Below are 13430 nucleotides of genomic sequence, written 5' to 3' on the forward strand. Positions count from 1 at the left end.
CCCCACCGTAGAAACATAGTGTGTTTATATTTTATGGCCAAACTATTTTGAATTTTGTTGTCCGCCCCGGTGCCCTGCCTTCTCCCTTTCCAGGACCACAGCTCCCGTCCTCCTGGCCTCTGGTCCTCCCCCCGGTGCCCTCCCCGGTTTCTTACGTAGTTGACTCTCCTCTTTAGTCTCCCTGACCTGCGCCCCAGCTCCGTGGCCCCGTCCCTCTCCTCTCTGTGGCAGTTTCATATTTGCTAAGACGAATTTGCTCATTAAACATTTTGTTGTATTTTACTTTACGGAGCTGCTCTGTGTCCGGTGTGTGTAAGCCCCGCCCCCACTCCGGTCCCCCGTGGCCCCGCCGCCTCTGACCTCTGGCCCGGACGCCCTTGCCCGCCCTCCGGGGCACACCCCGCCAGCGTGGCCGTCTGCTCGGCTCGGGTGGGGGCGTGGCTGCGCGGAGGCCGCCGCGCCGGACGGGCCCGCACAGAGAGGGGAGGGGACGGGCGGCCGTTCCCCCCACCCCGGGAGGACGGGGAACCCTGAGCGCCGCTCGGGCTGGCGACCACGCGGGCTCTTCCCCGCCTCCCTCGGCCGCGCTTGCCGGCCCGCCCGTCTGAGGCTTGCGCTTCGCCGCGCTTGTCCGTCAGGACCTCACGGCGGCGCCGGGCCGTCTTGCCCGCGCGCCGGAAATGACGCTGCAGGGCGGGCGGGCGGGGCTGCGGAAGCGGCGACTACGCAGGCTCCCTGCGGGAGGGTCGCCGGGTGCGGCGCGGAAGGCGGGGCGCGCCACCACTTCCGCTTCCGGTCCGTCGCCTCCTTCGGGTGCTTCCCGTCTGCTCGGCGGCTCCCCTCCCCCGCCGGGCTCTCTGCGCCCCTCCCGGGCGCCGGGGCGGCGGGGCCGTCGGCGTGCGGCCCATCCGTGCGTCCGCGCGTGCGCCCGAGTGCGCCTCCGCGTCCGCTGTCCGCGGCCAGGCGCGCGCCCCGCGACACCGAGGCCGAGCGGGGGCAGGGGTCTGCCCGCCATGACCCCCCGGAGCCCGGCGTGAGGGGCGAGGTGAGCGCGGGCCGGGGGCGCGGCTGGCCGGGGCGCTCGGGCGTCCGTCGCGTGTGGCCCTTCGGCTCAGCCCCGCGGCCTTTGTGTGTGTGTGCGGTCGGCCGGCGTTGGGCGCCTGCCGGCCTGCGCTCGGGCCTCGCTGCTGCCGGTGTCGGGGTCTGCCGGGGTCCGTGCGCCTGCCTGTGTCCGGTGTCGGCGCGCGGTGGTCGGGGTGACGGCGGTGTCCCTCTTCCTCTCTCTCCCCTCGGGCTCCCGCGTCTGCAGTTCCCGGGGACCCTGGACACCGCTCTCCCCCCCGTTTCTCATTCATTGCCGTCCCCGCAAGCCCGGGCCCCCGCGCGCGTGCGGGGCTTGGTTGGCCTGGGACGTGCCCCCTCCCGCAGGGCTTTGGGTCTCTGGTGCGGTGGTCTGGAGTCCGGCTCTGCAGTCAGGCCCACTGCTTGCCGTCCTGTAGTATTCCTCGGGTGACTTCTCAAGTCAGGGCTGTGCGTGTGTATGGAGGTGGTCCTGGTGAAGCGCCCAGCGCCGTCTGGCTCTGCAGTCAGTTGCTGGGAGCTCCGGATTCCATTATTGCTCCCAGATTTCCCGTTCCACACCGAGTGTGTACTGTCAGTCCTTTGAACACTCCTTGGAGAATTTTGCCCCATCGTTGCTCTTTGTTTAACCTAGTACTTTTGCTGGAATTCGTTTATTTTGAAAAACTTGGTCCCATTCTAAGCAATCCCGGAAATTTTAGCTTGGGTGCCCTGTTGACTTTTTTTTTTTTAACGCGCTTTCGTACAGTTCCATAGCCTTAAAGCAGGGCACCTTCTGATACCACCCTTTTGGAAAAATGCTCTTTGCCTCTGATGATAAGGGGCGGGCAGCTTTATTGAGCTACTATCTGTGGGGCAGGGTGCCAAGCACTCTATGTACTCATCTTATTTAATCACCAAGCCTGCCAGGTAGGAATTCTTTCCTTCAGGTCAGAGTCTTACAAACTGAATCTCAAGGAGGTTGCCCTGTTGGTAGCTCCTGGCCAGGATTTGGGCCCAGGTTTCATGTGTTCTGTATTCTTAGTTTTTTTTCTGCAAATTTGTAGCATCAGGTTGTTGTCTATTCGCTCAGGGTCTCAGTCTTTGCTCTTGGTCGTCTGCCTCACTGTCTACCGAGTTTCTGTCTCTGTCTCCTGTGACTTCTGCTCACCGTGTCTCTGGGTAGCTTCTCTCTCTCCCGTCATGTGTCTCGTTCCCGTTCCCTCTGTGTCCTCTGTGTCGGTCCCATCAGCTCTTCATCTCAGTGTGTCTGGCTGGCCTGCTTGGCCCCCTGACCGTGTCTTTCTGGCTGTTCACGTGTGCCTTCAAGAGCCTGGCTCTCCAGCCTGAGTTCAGAGCTGGGGCCAGCTGCCTGTCCCAGGACTTAGGTAGGTTGTGGGAGGGCTCGTTGGCGTGGATGTGGACTGTGGTGGTCAGAGTTGGCTCTGGAGCCAGGCCCGGGGAGTGGCTCTTCCTGTGCCTCAGTTTCCTCCGCTGTGAGGTGCTATGAATCATGGAGTTGGGAGGATTAATTGAGTCACTGTGTGTAAAGTTTGGGGAAGAATGCCCGGCACAGGGTAAGGGCCGTGTCGCTTGCTGTGAGCATCACCGTCTGCCTGGTTTCCGTCCTTTTGTTTCTTCCCATTGCCTTTCTCTCAGCACACGTTAGTTTAAAAGTGGAGTTTTGGCATCCAGGCAGCCACAGGTGGAGTCTGCGCTGCTGTGCTTGGTGCGTGACCTTGGCTGAATTGTCCAGTTTCCACGAGCCCCTGCCTTCCCATTCAGAATGCTGCTGATGGTGTTGGATGAGATAATGGGCATCTCTTGGTCAGCGAGCACCTGGCATGCGGCTGGGACCCCGGCAGCGGCTGTGCTCGCCCTTATCTCTCCTTCCCTGAGCCTCCAGCTCCCCCACCCTTGGGACGCCTTGTCCCCCTGGCATTGCCTGCCTCCCGCCTGCCTCTTTGTTTCCTTTATGGTCTCCTTGTGTGTCCTTGTTTCTGCCTCAGATTGTGCCTGGTCCACTCCTGCTCCAGAGGCCTTTCCTGCCTTCCCTCCTTCTCTTCCTTCCAGCGGTTTATTGAATGGCTCTTCTGGGGCAGCTGCTCTGATGGGAAAATTCGTGTCCATACAGACATGGTTTCTGTCCCCATGGGGCTTGTGGGTCGGCCTTAGCCACAGAGTCAAGACAGACGAGTATATAATCACGAGGATGCCTCAGTCTACCCGTGGGGCCCCTGGGGAACAATGACCACGGTGTTTGGGTGTGTAAAATCTGGGAAGCTTAAACAGAGTTCTCAGGGTGAGTGGGCGTGATCTGGGTGGTGAGGGAGAGGAAGAGCAGGGTGACCGTCTCATGACCGCCCATGTTCATAGTGCATTTCCCACGTACCGGGTTCTCTCAGCTCCCTGGGTTACAGAACGAAACCCCAGTTTTTAGGGGGAAAACTGAGGTGCAGGATTTCCTGGCCCACCCAGGGCAACAGGGTAGGACGTGCTGCACTGAGGTGCTGCTGACCTGTGATCCCTCACTGCACACTCTGCCTTCCTGCCTCATTGAGCAGGGCCCCCAAGCAGGAAGGAGCTGGGCATATTTGAGGAACTGAAAGATGGACTGGGTGACTAAGATGGGGGTTAATGAGGACCAGAGCCTTCTAGGCCCCAGGGGCAGTGGGGAACCCCACGAGGGTGTGGGTTCAGGCTGGGCAGCCCCAGGTCCCGCTTGTATTTCCAAAGGGCCTTTCCTTCTCAGATGCGGTGACCCACCAGCTCCTGCTGCTGTCGTCTTCCTCGAGTCACTCCATCTCGCCACACCCCGGGGGGCCCAGCACCCTCGCCACCACCTGCCACCATGTCGACCTCGTCGCTGCGGCGCCAGATGAAGAACATAGTCCACAACTACTCAGAGGCCGAGATCAAGGTCCGAGAAGCCACGAGCAACGACCCTTGGGGCCCATCCAGTTCCCTAATGTCTGAGATCGCTGACCTAACCTACAATGTCGTCGCCTTCTCCGAGATCATGAGCATGATCTGGAAGCGGCTCAATGACCATGGCAAGAACTGGAGGCACGTCTACAAGGTCAGTGCCCGGGCCTGTAGCGGGCCCTCACGTGCACACGACTGCGTGGGTGGGCGCAGGGCTCAGGTGGGGGTGCCACCGGGCCCACCTTCCCCGTGTTGCGGAGGAGCTGGGGTTCTAGGTCTTTATGTGCGGTCTCTCTCCCTTCGTCCCTCTTCTCATTTAATGAAGGTAACAGACACGAGAGCTTGAGAATGTTGAGTCTTAGGACTTCAAATTCTTTTTGAAAACATGGTACATTGACGAGCTTCGTCCACATAGAAGGCCGAAGCGGGTGCCCAGTGTTCGTCCCTCTGCGTGCCCGGAGCCCAGTTTCCTCTCAGAGGCAGCTGGTGTCCCCAGCGTTTGTGTTCTCCTTCAGGTGTGTGTGGACGTCCACAGGCACCAGGGAATTCTGGGAGCCGTGGGGCTGTTGTGTGTCAGCTCTGGTTATGTTGTCATAGGCGATTATCAGAACTGAGAGCTGCACGTGAGAACTGGTGCATTTTATCATATGTAAACTACCGCCGGTTTTAAAAAGGAAAATGGGCCTATATCTTAGAGATTGTTTCTTGTCAAAATATGGATTTGTCACCTTTTTTCCTTCTTTCCTTTGTTCCTTCCGTCCTTTTCTCTGCCCTTCCTTCCTTCCCTTTTTTAACAACTGCTGGTTACTCGGTGTTGAATTTTTAAGTGGTTTGTGGTGTTTTGCTTTTGTTAACAAGACTGCCACGAGTAGCCTCATTTATTTGTCATTCTCTGGAACTGGAATTTCTGGGTCAAGGGGCACATGCACGTGTCATTTGGAGAAACGTGGACAGAATGCCCTCCACGGGAATCCTTTTGCTGGTCCCTAGTGATGTGTGCACGTGTCCTCATCTAGTGACCAGACAAGACTACAGGCTGTGGTCAAGGGGAACGTGTCTTTGGGCAACACTCAGTGAGCAGTTTTTCCATTTTCTGGCCTGGGTCCTGGTATCCTCCCCTTGGGTCAAGAAGTGGCAGTGGGCACAGGCTGGGGCAGATGGCCAGGTCTCACTCCTGGCAGTGAGGCTCAGACCAGCCTGTGGACCTCCTTCTGTGTGAGCTGGAGCAAGGTTCAGCCGTGTTGGCGAGTCCTCTTGCTGCCGTTTCTTCAGTGAACATTGGCGGAGGGTCTGCTCTATGTGTGGCCGTGGACGAGGCAGATGAAGCTCCTGGCCCCATGGACTGCAGCTGGGGCCTCTGCCGGCTGGGCTCTCCGTCCCTCACCGGCACGGTAGCTCCCTCATTTCCCTTGGGCCTGGAAATGCTCTGGCTCGTTTTCACGCCCATCCCGACAAACCCGGGTTGGGTTCTCATTCCCGTGGACTCTGTGCTGGGTCAGTTATGTTGCTGTTTGTTGCGAAGGACTGGGTGGCGTTTGTCTAGCTGAGAATCAGGGAAAGGGTGAGGGGTATGGGTGAGCGTTCGTGTGGAGGCGAAGGGAGGAGAAGCTTGGTGGGGCTCATGGACCGTATGCGAGGAGAGGGGAGTCCTGAGGGGCCCTGACTGCAGCTGGAGACACGCAGCTGTGGGCACAGAATCCCCGAGAAGTACTTTCCTGTCCCCACTTTTTAGGTGGGGATGTGGAGGCATGAGGAGGCTCGGGGCTGCCCAGAGGGCAGGGGGAAAGGAGTCCCGGAGCCCGTTCTGACTCAGCTGTCACCTCTCTGCTCTGAGGAATCAGGGTCTCAGGTTTTATTTCTTTTTTTTTTTTTTTAAACATTTATTTATTTGACAGAGAGAGACACAGCGAGAGAAGGAACACAAGCAGGGGGGGTGGGAGAGGGAGAAGCAGGCTTCCTGCTGAGCAGGGAGCCCGATGCGGGACTCGATCCCAGGACCCTGGGATCATGACCTGAGCCGAAGGCAGACGCTTAACGACTGAGCCACCCAAGTGCCCCAGCTTTATTTTTTCAAATAAGTGTGGAAATATCTTAATAAGTATGTATCGTTTTTATTTTTAAGAAAGACATGTTTTTATTTTTAAGAAATTTACCTTTTTTTTTCAAATAAGTGTGGAAATATTTATTTTTTTTTTTAAGATTTTAATTATTTGTTTGACAGACACAGCGAGAGAGGGAACACAAGCAGGGGGAGTGGGAGAGGGAGAAGCAGACTCCCCACTGAGCAGGGAGCCCGATGCGGGGCTCGATCCCAGGACCCTGGGATCATGACCTGAGCCGAAGGCAGACGCTTAACGACTGAGCCACCCAGGCGCCCCTCAGGTTTTATTTTTTAAACCAGAGGTCAACGCACGACGGCCCACGGGTCGAATCTGGCCTGCCGCCCATGTTTGTAAAGCCTTTGGGTGCGGCCAGGCCCGTGCGTCTGCAGCTGCCTCCCTCTGAGGCACACAGCTGAGTGGTCAGCACAGGGGCCGTGTGGCCCGAAAAGCTGGGTTATTGATCACCTGGGCCCTTCAGAGGAAGTTTGCTGGTCCCTGTTTTAGACGCTCATATGCTGATCCCGTCCGCCATCCGTGAGCAAGCGGTTTTGAAAATTAACAGGGACTGTTGAGTTGTCCTGTTGCTTGCTTTTGAGAAAACGTTCACATTTGCCGTTGCGGTTCCCGTCGTGAGCGTGCGACCCGGCAGCTCTCACACGTGCACACACCTGTGAGGCCAGCACCCAGATGGAGATGGAGGGTGTCCCCGTCCCCCCCAGGCCTGCTCACGCACCCCTCCCCCAGAAGCATCCTGCCCTGTGTCCTGTCTGCCAGGCTGGTTCTAGAACTTTCCATGGGCTCATGCACATGGTCCTCTGTGTCTGCTGCATCTGGGAGGTTTTTTTAGTTACCTTGCTGTGTGTGCTGCTTCCGTCCCATGAGCACGCTGTGCATCCTCCGTGTGCATTTGACCCTTGACGGGTGTTTGGGTTATTTCCGGGTTCCCTGTCTCTCTAACCGCACTCACTGCCAAGCTCTCCAGAGCCCTGGAAACGGGTTCTTCCAATTTGTTGGGTGCGAGTCCCATCCCGGACGGAGGCGAGACCGTCTGTTTGTGTCACGTAGGGTGACTGACCTGCCGGGAGGCGTGTGTTGTGTGTGCAGCCATGGTGGTCCCAGCAGAGCTGGCCCAGGGTGCGCCGAGCCTGCCTGCCCTCCATGCCCGGCGCGGTCTGCTGCTTTCTTTCTGCCGTGATGCCGAAACACCTCGAGGGCTGGTTAAAGACTCACCCCTGGTTACTGTTGACACACCTTCGGGCAGCCGGCCAGGTCCAGGTCCGGCTCCCGTGGACGGTGGGGAGTTACTCATGACCCACAGCGGGGTCCCCGGCACATCTCATAGCTGCTGAGCCAGCTCAGCCCCAATGGCCGGGGCCTCCCTCTGTTGTTCGGCTGTGCTCTGGGCGGCTGTCGGGGGCACTCTGAGGTGCACTGTTGTCTGAGGACTGGCGCTTTTTGCTCCCGTTTAACTTTGCCTTGTCGGGAAGAGAATTTGTCCTCCGGCCTGGAATGCCGCGGCTGTCGCGGGGTGTCCCGCTCCCTCCCGCCGATTCGGGGGTGGGGGGAGTCGCCTCCTCGTCATCCTGAGTTGTGAAGTCTTCGGCAGGAAGGGTGATGCTTTCCAGACTCTCGGACGGGAGAGAAAGCGGTGTGCGGGCCCCTGGCCCGGGCTGCTTTGGGCGATAAACCAGCGTGTCCTTGTGGCTGTGCTGCTTTGGGTTTTCCTCTTAGAGAAGTCGAGCGGGGTCTGCACCCCTGTGGGAAGTCCAGGGGAGGCTGCAGGGGCTGCCGTTCCCGTCCTTCTACCAGACGGGTAGACGCCGTGCCGCACGAGTCGCCCTCGGGACGCGTGAGTGCCGGGGCATCGAGCGTGTTCCCGGGTGGTGTGGCTTTCCCTGCCGCCTACGTCCAGAGCGTTTTTGTCGCCCTGAGCACAAACCTCATATCCGTTGAGGATCCCCCAGCTCCTGGTGGCCGTGAAGCCCCTTCCTCTGTGGGTGGGCCTGGCGAGGACGTTCCGTGTGAGCACAGCCATGCGCCGCGTGCTCTCTGGAGTCTGGCTGCTTTCACGCAGCACCGCGTCTTCGGGGTCGTCCCGGCAGGTGGCCGCTCGTGGCTGTGCTCTGTTCTTCCTTGCGCTGTGTGGGGCCTGCCGTGTGGGTTGGTGCTGGGACTGGGGTCCCGGTGGCCGTGTGAGCGACCGGTGTGCCCCGCCCCGAAGGCCATGACGCTGATGGAGTACCTCATCAAGACCGGCTCGGAGCGTGTGTCGCAGCAATGCAAGGAGAACATGTACGCCGTGCAGACGCTGAAGGACTTCCAGTACGTGGACCGTGATGGCAAGGACCAGGGCGTGAACGTGCGCGAGAAGGCCAAACAGCTGGTGGCCCTGCTGCGTGACGAGGACCGGCTGCGGGAGGAGCGCGCCCACGCGCTCAAGACCAAGGAGAAGCTGGCGCAGACCGCCACTGGTGAGGCCGCCGCCCCCGGGAGGTCCCTCCCGGCCTACCCGCCCCTTCTTCTCCAAGCCCCTGGTGGCCTCCTTGCTGGGCGCCCCATGCCCAGCCGCCGAGCCCTCTCGCTCCCTCTGCTGCCCGGCTGGGCGGGCCGGAGTTCCAGATTCAGGCCCTCCCCTCCCATGACGGCCCTCCCCTGTCCCGTCCCCCTCACTGTAGGGCCCGAGAGCCGAGAACCTTTGTGTTCACGCAGAAGTGTTGACCAAGAGCCACCTCAGGGCCCGGCGGTGCCCCTGCCCGCAGCCTGGGCCCTGGAGCTGCCAGCTGGGTTTGCCCACGGGCCCGCCTGAGGGCATTCAGTGCCTGAGACCAAGCGCACAGGACTTGGAGGGGGCTGCCTAGGGCTGGGGGTTCGGGTCGGCTCTCTGAGGGTCCCGTGCATGCCAGTACCAGAGCAGGCCAGCTGGGATGAGCAGGCGGGCGGCTGCCCCCAGCTCAGCTGGTCCTCTGCCTGCGTTAGGCCCCCGCGCCCTGTCCATCCCTCCTTCCAGATGGTCATCCCCCTTCCCATTCTCTGCCTCCCTTCCTTCACTGCTGCCCCTCACCCCTCGCGTCAGCCACAGCCAGGAAGAGGTTGGGGGCTGAGGATGCGGGCGCAGTTGTTCCCCGAACGCCCAGCTGGTCCTGCTGTACAGTTCTCCAGCAGCCCTGGAAATGCAGGCCGCTGGACGTGCTGGGAGCTTTGTGGGAGCCGGGATGAAGGACCTGTGTGTCCCCCACCCGCCCCGGGCTCTGGGCCAGGCCCCAGGCGTGCAGTGTGGGAATCTGGGTCGTGGGCTCCGAGGCTCCCAAACTTCCTTCCCTCTCTCCTGGCGGGCTCTTGCTCTCGGGCCAGCAGGGCTTCTGGGGGCGGTGGAGGCCCGCCGTCCGGGCTGCGGGGCCCCCTTCCCCTTCTGCACCGGGGTCTCAGCTGATTCTCCCCACGGCAGCCTCCTCAGCAGCGGTGGGCTCTGGGCCCCCGCCCGAGGCGGAGCAGGCGTGGCCACAGAGCAGCGGGGAGGAGGAGTTGCAGCTGCAGCTGGCCCTGGCCATGAGCAAGGAGGAGGCCGACCAGGTGCCGGGCGGGCTGGGGGGGGCACGGCAGGGGTTTGCCTTTGGTTCTGCCATCCCATCTCCATCCTTCGTCCCGCAGCTCCTGAGGGCTGCTGCTCGGTCTTCCCCCCGCCCTGCCTCTCTGGTCTGTCCGCTGCTCCCCTCTGCTCGCCCTCTGACCTCGTCCTGAGAATTCTTGTTCTTTCTGCGTGGATGCCTGTCTCTCTCTCCTGTCTGTGAGCTGTCCGTGGCTCTGTCCGTCCCTGGCTCCCCTCCGTTGTTCTGTGTGTGTGTGTCTTTCCTCTTCTCCCTCCTTTCTTCTCTCCCCCCATCTCGTGTCCCGCCCCGGCCCCTTCACGCTCTCTCTCCCCCAGCCCCCGTCCTGCGGCCCCGAGGACGACGTCCAGCTCCAGCTGGCCCTTAGTTTGAGCCGAGAGGAGCACGACAAGGTCAGAGCAGCCTCCCTACCCTCCGTAGGGTTCCCCTCAGACCCTCCTCAGGTCCCCGCTTCCTTGCCCCTCCTTTCCCCACCCCAGCCCCATCCCTAGTCTACACACGTTCTGCCGAAGCATTTCCAGCTGGGAGACCTGTGTCAGACGGATTCTCAGATGGGTGCAGTCTCAGCAGGTGAAGCAGATGCCTCGTAGCTGCTCCGGGTGGTGAGGGAGCCCTTCCCTCACCCTCCGGCACAGCCCAGGGCTTGGTCACCTCCACCCAGCACAGCAGACGCCACAGACTCAGGCATCTGGCGGGAGGGCCCGTCCTCCCCGGGGCCCCATGCTTCCCAAGCCTGTCGGAGCCGTGCCGGGCCAGGCCCATCTCCCGCACACCACTCCTGTGTCCCCATCCCCTAGACCGCACGTTGTTCCCCGTCCCCCCTCCCCACACATTGTCCACATCCCATTTTAATTTTGTCACTTTTGTCTGGGTGGGAGAGGGTCATTGGGGGCCGTGCAGTTGGGCGGGGGGCAGTCCTGCCGCTCACATTCTGACCCTCCCTTGCCACCTGCTTCCGTGACCCGAACAGGAAGAGCGGATCCGCCGTGGGGACGACCTGAGGCTGCAGATGGCCATAGAGGAGAGCAGGAGGGAGACCGGCGGCCAGGAGGAGGTGAGCACGGGCAGGCCGCCCCGCTCTCCATGCGCTCCGGGGCCTCGGGCAGGGCACCAGGCGGCAGCTGTTGCAGGTAACTGTCTTCTCACGGAGATGCGTGGAGACCTGGAGACCGGAAGGCACTTGGTTAGTGCCCGGAGCACAGAGCGCTCTAGGTGTGACCTCCGTCTGTCTCTGCCGTGGGAGACTCCGCTGCTCCTGGTCGGTCCTTGTCACTGAGCAGCCTGATCGTGCGAGAAGGGGATGGCGTAGAGCTCCTGCACGCTCACGTTGTCTGGGGCACCTCCTCAGTGTCCGCCCACACCCCGGACTCCGAGGGTCGGTGGGTGAGCGAGACCAGTCTGGTCCCCAACCTTCTGGGCCTCCAGTCCCTCCGGTGGAGACAGATGACGTTTGGTGGTGTTTCAGTTTCTGCCGCTTCAACCCTTCTCTTGGCTCTGAGGGTGGACGGGTTTCCTCCTCACGTCAGGGCCACGGTCACTCACGTGGCTGGGGCATCTAAGCTGGCCTCTTGTGTGGCCTCACACCGGGCGCTGTGAGTGTTCCTGAGTGTCTTCATAGTGCAGTCGGCCTCCACAGGGGGGTGGGTCATGGGGCTAGCTCCGATCAGAGGGTGTAGACACTCTCCTGATGGGCATGGGGCAGCTCTTGGTGGAAAAGCCTGCTCACGCCGGCTTCGGCCAAAGGGTCTCCCTGATGCCTGACAGCTCAGAGTGTCGGTCCCAGCACCTGCTGCTTTTGTCCTGTGGGGACGGGAGATGTGCGCCTTTGCATCCAGAGACACCAGGGGCTCTGGTTGGCTGGGTTCACCCCCAGGACAAGGGGAGGTTGTATGCACACGCATGTATGTTGGTCACGTGAGGCACTGGAGGCCTGGAGCGTGCAGTGATGTGGGACGGGTGCTGGGCCTCAGCCAGGACCGTTCAGGGGGGCCTGTGATGACCCGAGACTCAGGGTGGGCGCCCCAGGGCAGACCTCCCAGAGTGCGTGGGGAGTGCACAGGCAGGGCTGGGAGGAGCGGCTTTGGGCTTTGGCCTCTGTTCTCGTTCCGGGTGGGAACTGGGGAGTGGATGGAGGGATGGGGGCAGGACCAGGTGGGACTCCTGGATTTGGTGCTGGGCTGGGTTGGGCTGGGGTGGTGGGGGAGCGGACAGAGCGGGGGCGGGGTGGGAATGGGAGGTGGGGAGGCTGCCTCCTCCTGTCTCACGGCCCCTGGTTATCCCTCTGTGGCGGCCAACGCCTCGGCTCTCTCCTCTCTCTCGTTCTGCGGCCATCTCTCCTCCGGGTTCTCTTCCCAGTCCCCTGGCCTGGCCTGCTCGGACCTCATATGCTTTCTCTCCTTTGTTTCCTGCAGTCATCCCTCATGGATCTTGCTGACGTCTTCACGGCCCCGGCTCCACCGCCAGCCTCGGACCCCTGGGGGGGCCCAGCGCCCATGAGCGCCCCCACCTCAGACCCTTGGGGGGGTGCCCCTGTCCCTCCAGCTGCTGATCCCTGGGGTGGTCCAGCCCCTACACCAGCCTCTGGGGACCCTTGGAGGCCAGCTGCCCCTGCGGGGCCCCCGGTTGACCCTTGGGGTGGGACCCAGGCCCCTGCAGCTGGAGAGGGGCCCACGCCTGACCCATGGGGGAGCTCTGATGGTGAGTGCTGGCTGCCTGCTTGCTCCAGCCTCCACATCCAGTGTGCAGTGCGGGGCACACCCTGGGGCAGGGACACATACAGTCAAGCGGGTGACAGGCAGCTGGGGGGGGTCAGATAAGACAGCCCAGAGGAGGGTGGGTGAGGGAGCCTTGAAGGACAATGGGAAGGGCACCAGGGGGTGTCGGGCTGTGGAGAGGCTGCCAGGGTGGAGTCAGGGTGGGGTGTCTGGTGAGCCTGGGTACAGGCAGTCTGGGAAGGGGCCACATACCCCGTGGGGACTTCAGGGAGCTCTGGGGGCTTCGGGGTGGGGGTTGGGCACACCTAGGTGAGGCACACACTCAAGGCCCCTTACCCAGCTGGCGAGCTTCTTGGGGGCTTTCCACAGGCCTCAAGGCTGAGGAGGGCTTTGCCAGGAAGGGACAGGTGGGCAAAGGCCCAGCAGCGGTGTACCATGGGTAGATCGTGGGCACCAGACGGGAAGGGCTGGCTGGGGCTGCACCCACCTGAAGCCTCTGGGATGTCCAGCTGCATCCCAGGACTTCCGGGACGGGGGGGAGCTTCTGGGAGGGAGTGGGCCTACATTCGTCGGTGACAAATCCTCCAACCACCAGCTTCTCACGTGCCTCCTTCCTCACCCAGGTGGGGCCCCAGTTGGCGGACCCGCTGCCTCTGATCCCTGGGCTCCAGCCCCGGCCTTCTCAGACCCCTGGGGAGGGTCACCTGCCAAGCCCAGCACCAATGGCACTGCAGGTACGGGGGGGGCTCTGGGGTCAGGCTGCGGGGGCCTGAGAGAGAGAGTGTGTGTGTGTGCAGGTGAGCGTGAGGTGTCTGCTCTCGGGTGCTGGGGGGCAGGGGGAGTGGGAGGCTGGTCCCCTCGACCAGCTGAGCCGACATCCTGGGCCCCTACAGCAGTGGGTTTTGACACGGAGCCTGATGAGTTTTCCGATTTTGACCGACTGCGCACAGCCCTGCCAACCTCCGGGAGCAGCACGGGTGAGCCGCCCCGCCCCCGCCGTGCCCCCCGCCCTGCCTGTGCCCCAG

General features: G+C 61.8%; 1 protein-coding gene across 1 annotated transcript in view; it reads left to right on the top strand.

The window, feature by feature from the left end:
- Positions 1-3298: 3298 nt before the first annotated feature.
- EPN1 (epsin 1) overlaps positions 3299-13430 on the top strand; it is an 11248-nt gene continuing 1116 nt past the window's right edge. Inside the window, exons 1-9 of the mRNA XM_081807935.1 lie at positions 3299-3323; positions 3812-4138; positions 8308-8557; positions 9532-9656; positions 10009-10083; positions 10662-10745; positions 12103-12388; positions 13029-13139; positions 13299-13417. Coding sequence (XP_081664061.1) covers positions 3911-4138; positions 8308-8557; positions 9532-9656; positions 10009-10083; positions 10662-10745; positions 12103-12388; positions 13029-13139; positions 13299-13417 — 1278 coding nt within the window. The 5' untranslated portion in view covers positions 3299-3323; positions 3812-3910. The remainder of the gene's footprint in view (positions 3324-3811; positions 4139-8307; positions 8558-9531; positions 9657-10008; positions 10084-10661; positions 10746-12102; positions 12389-13028; positions 13140-13298; positions 13418-13430) is intronic.

This window comes from Leptonychotes weddellii, chromosome 16 (genome assembly GCF_054177405.1).
Source record: "Leptonychotes weddellii isolate Sample4059 chromosome 16, ASM5417740v2, whole genome shotgun sequence".
NCBI lineage: Eukaryota > Metazoa > Chordata > Mammalia > Carnivora > Phocidae > Leptonychotes > Leptonychotes weddellii.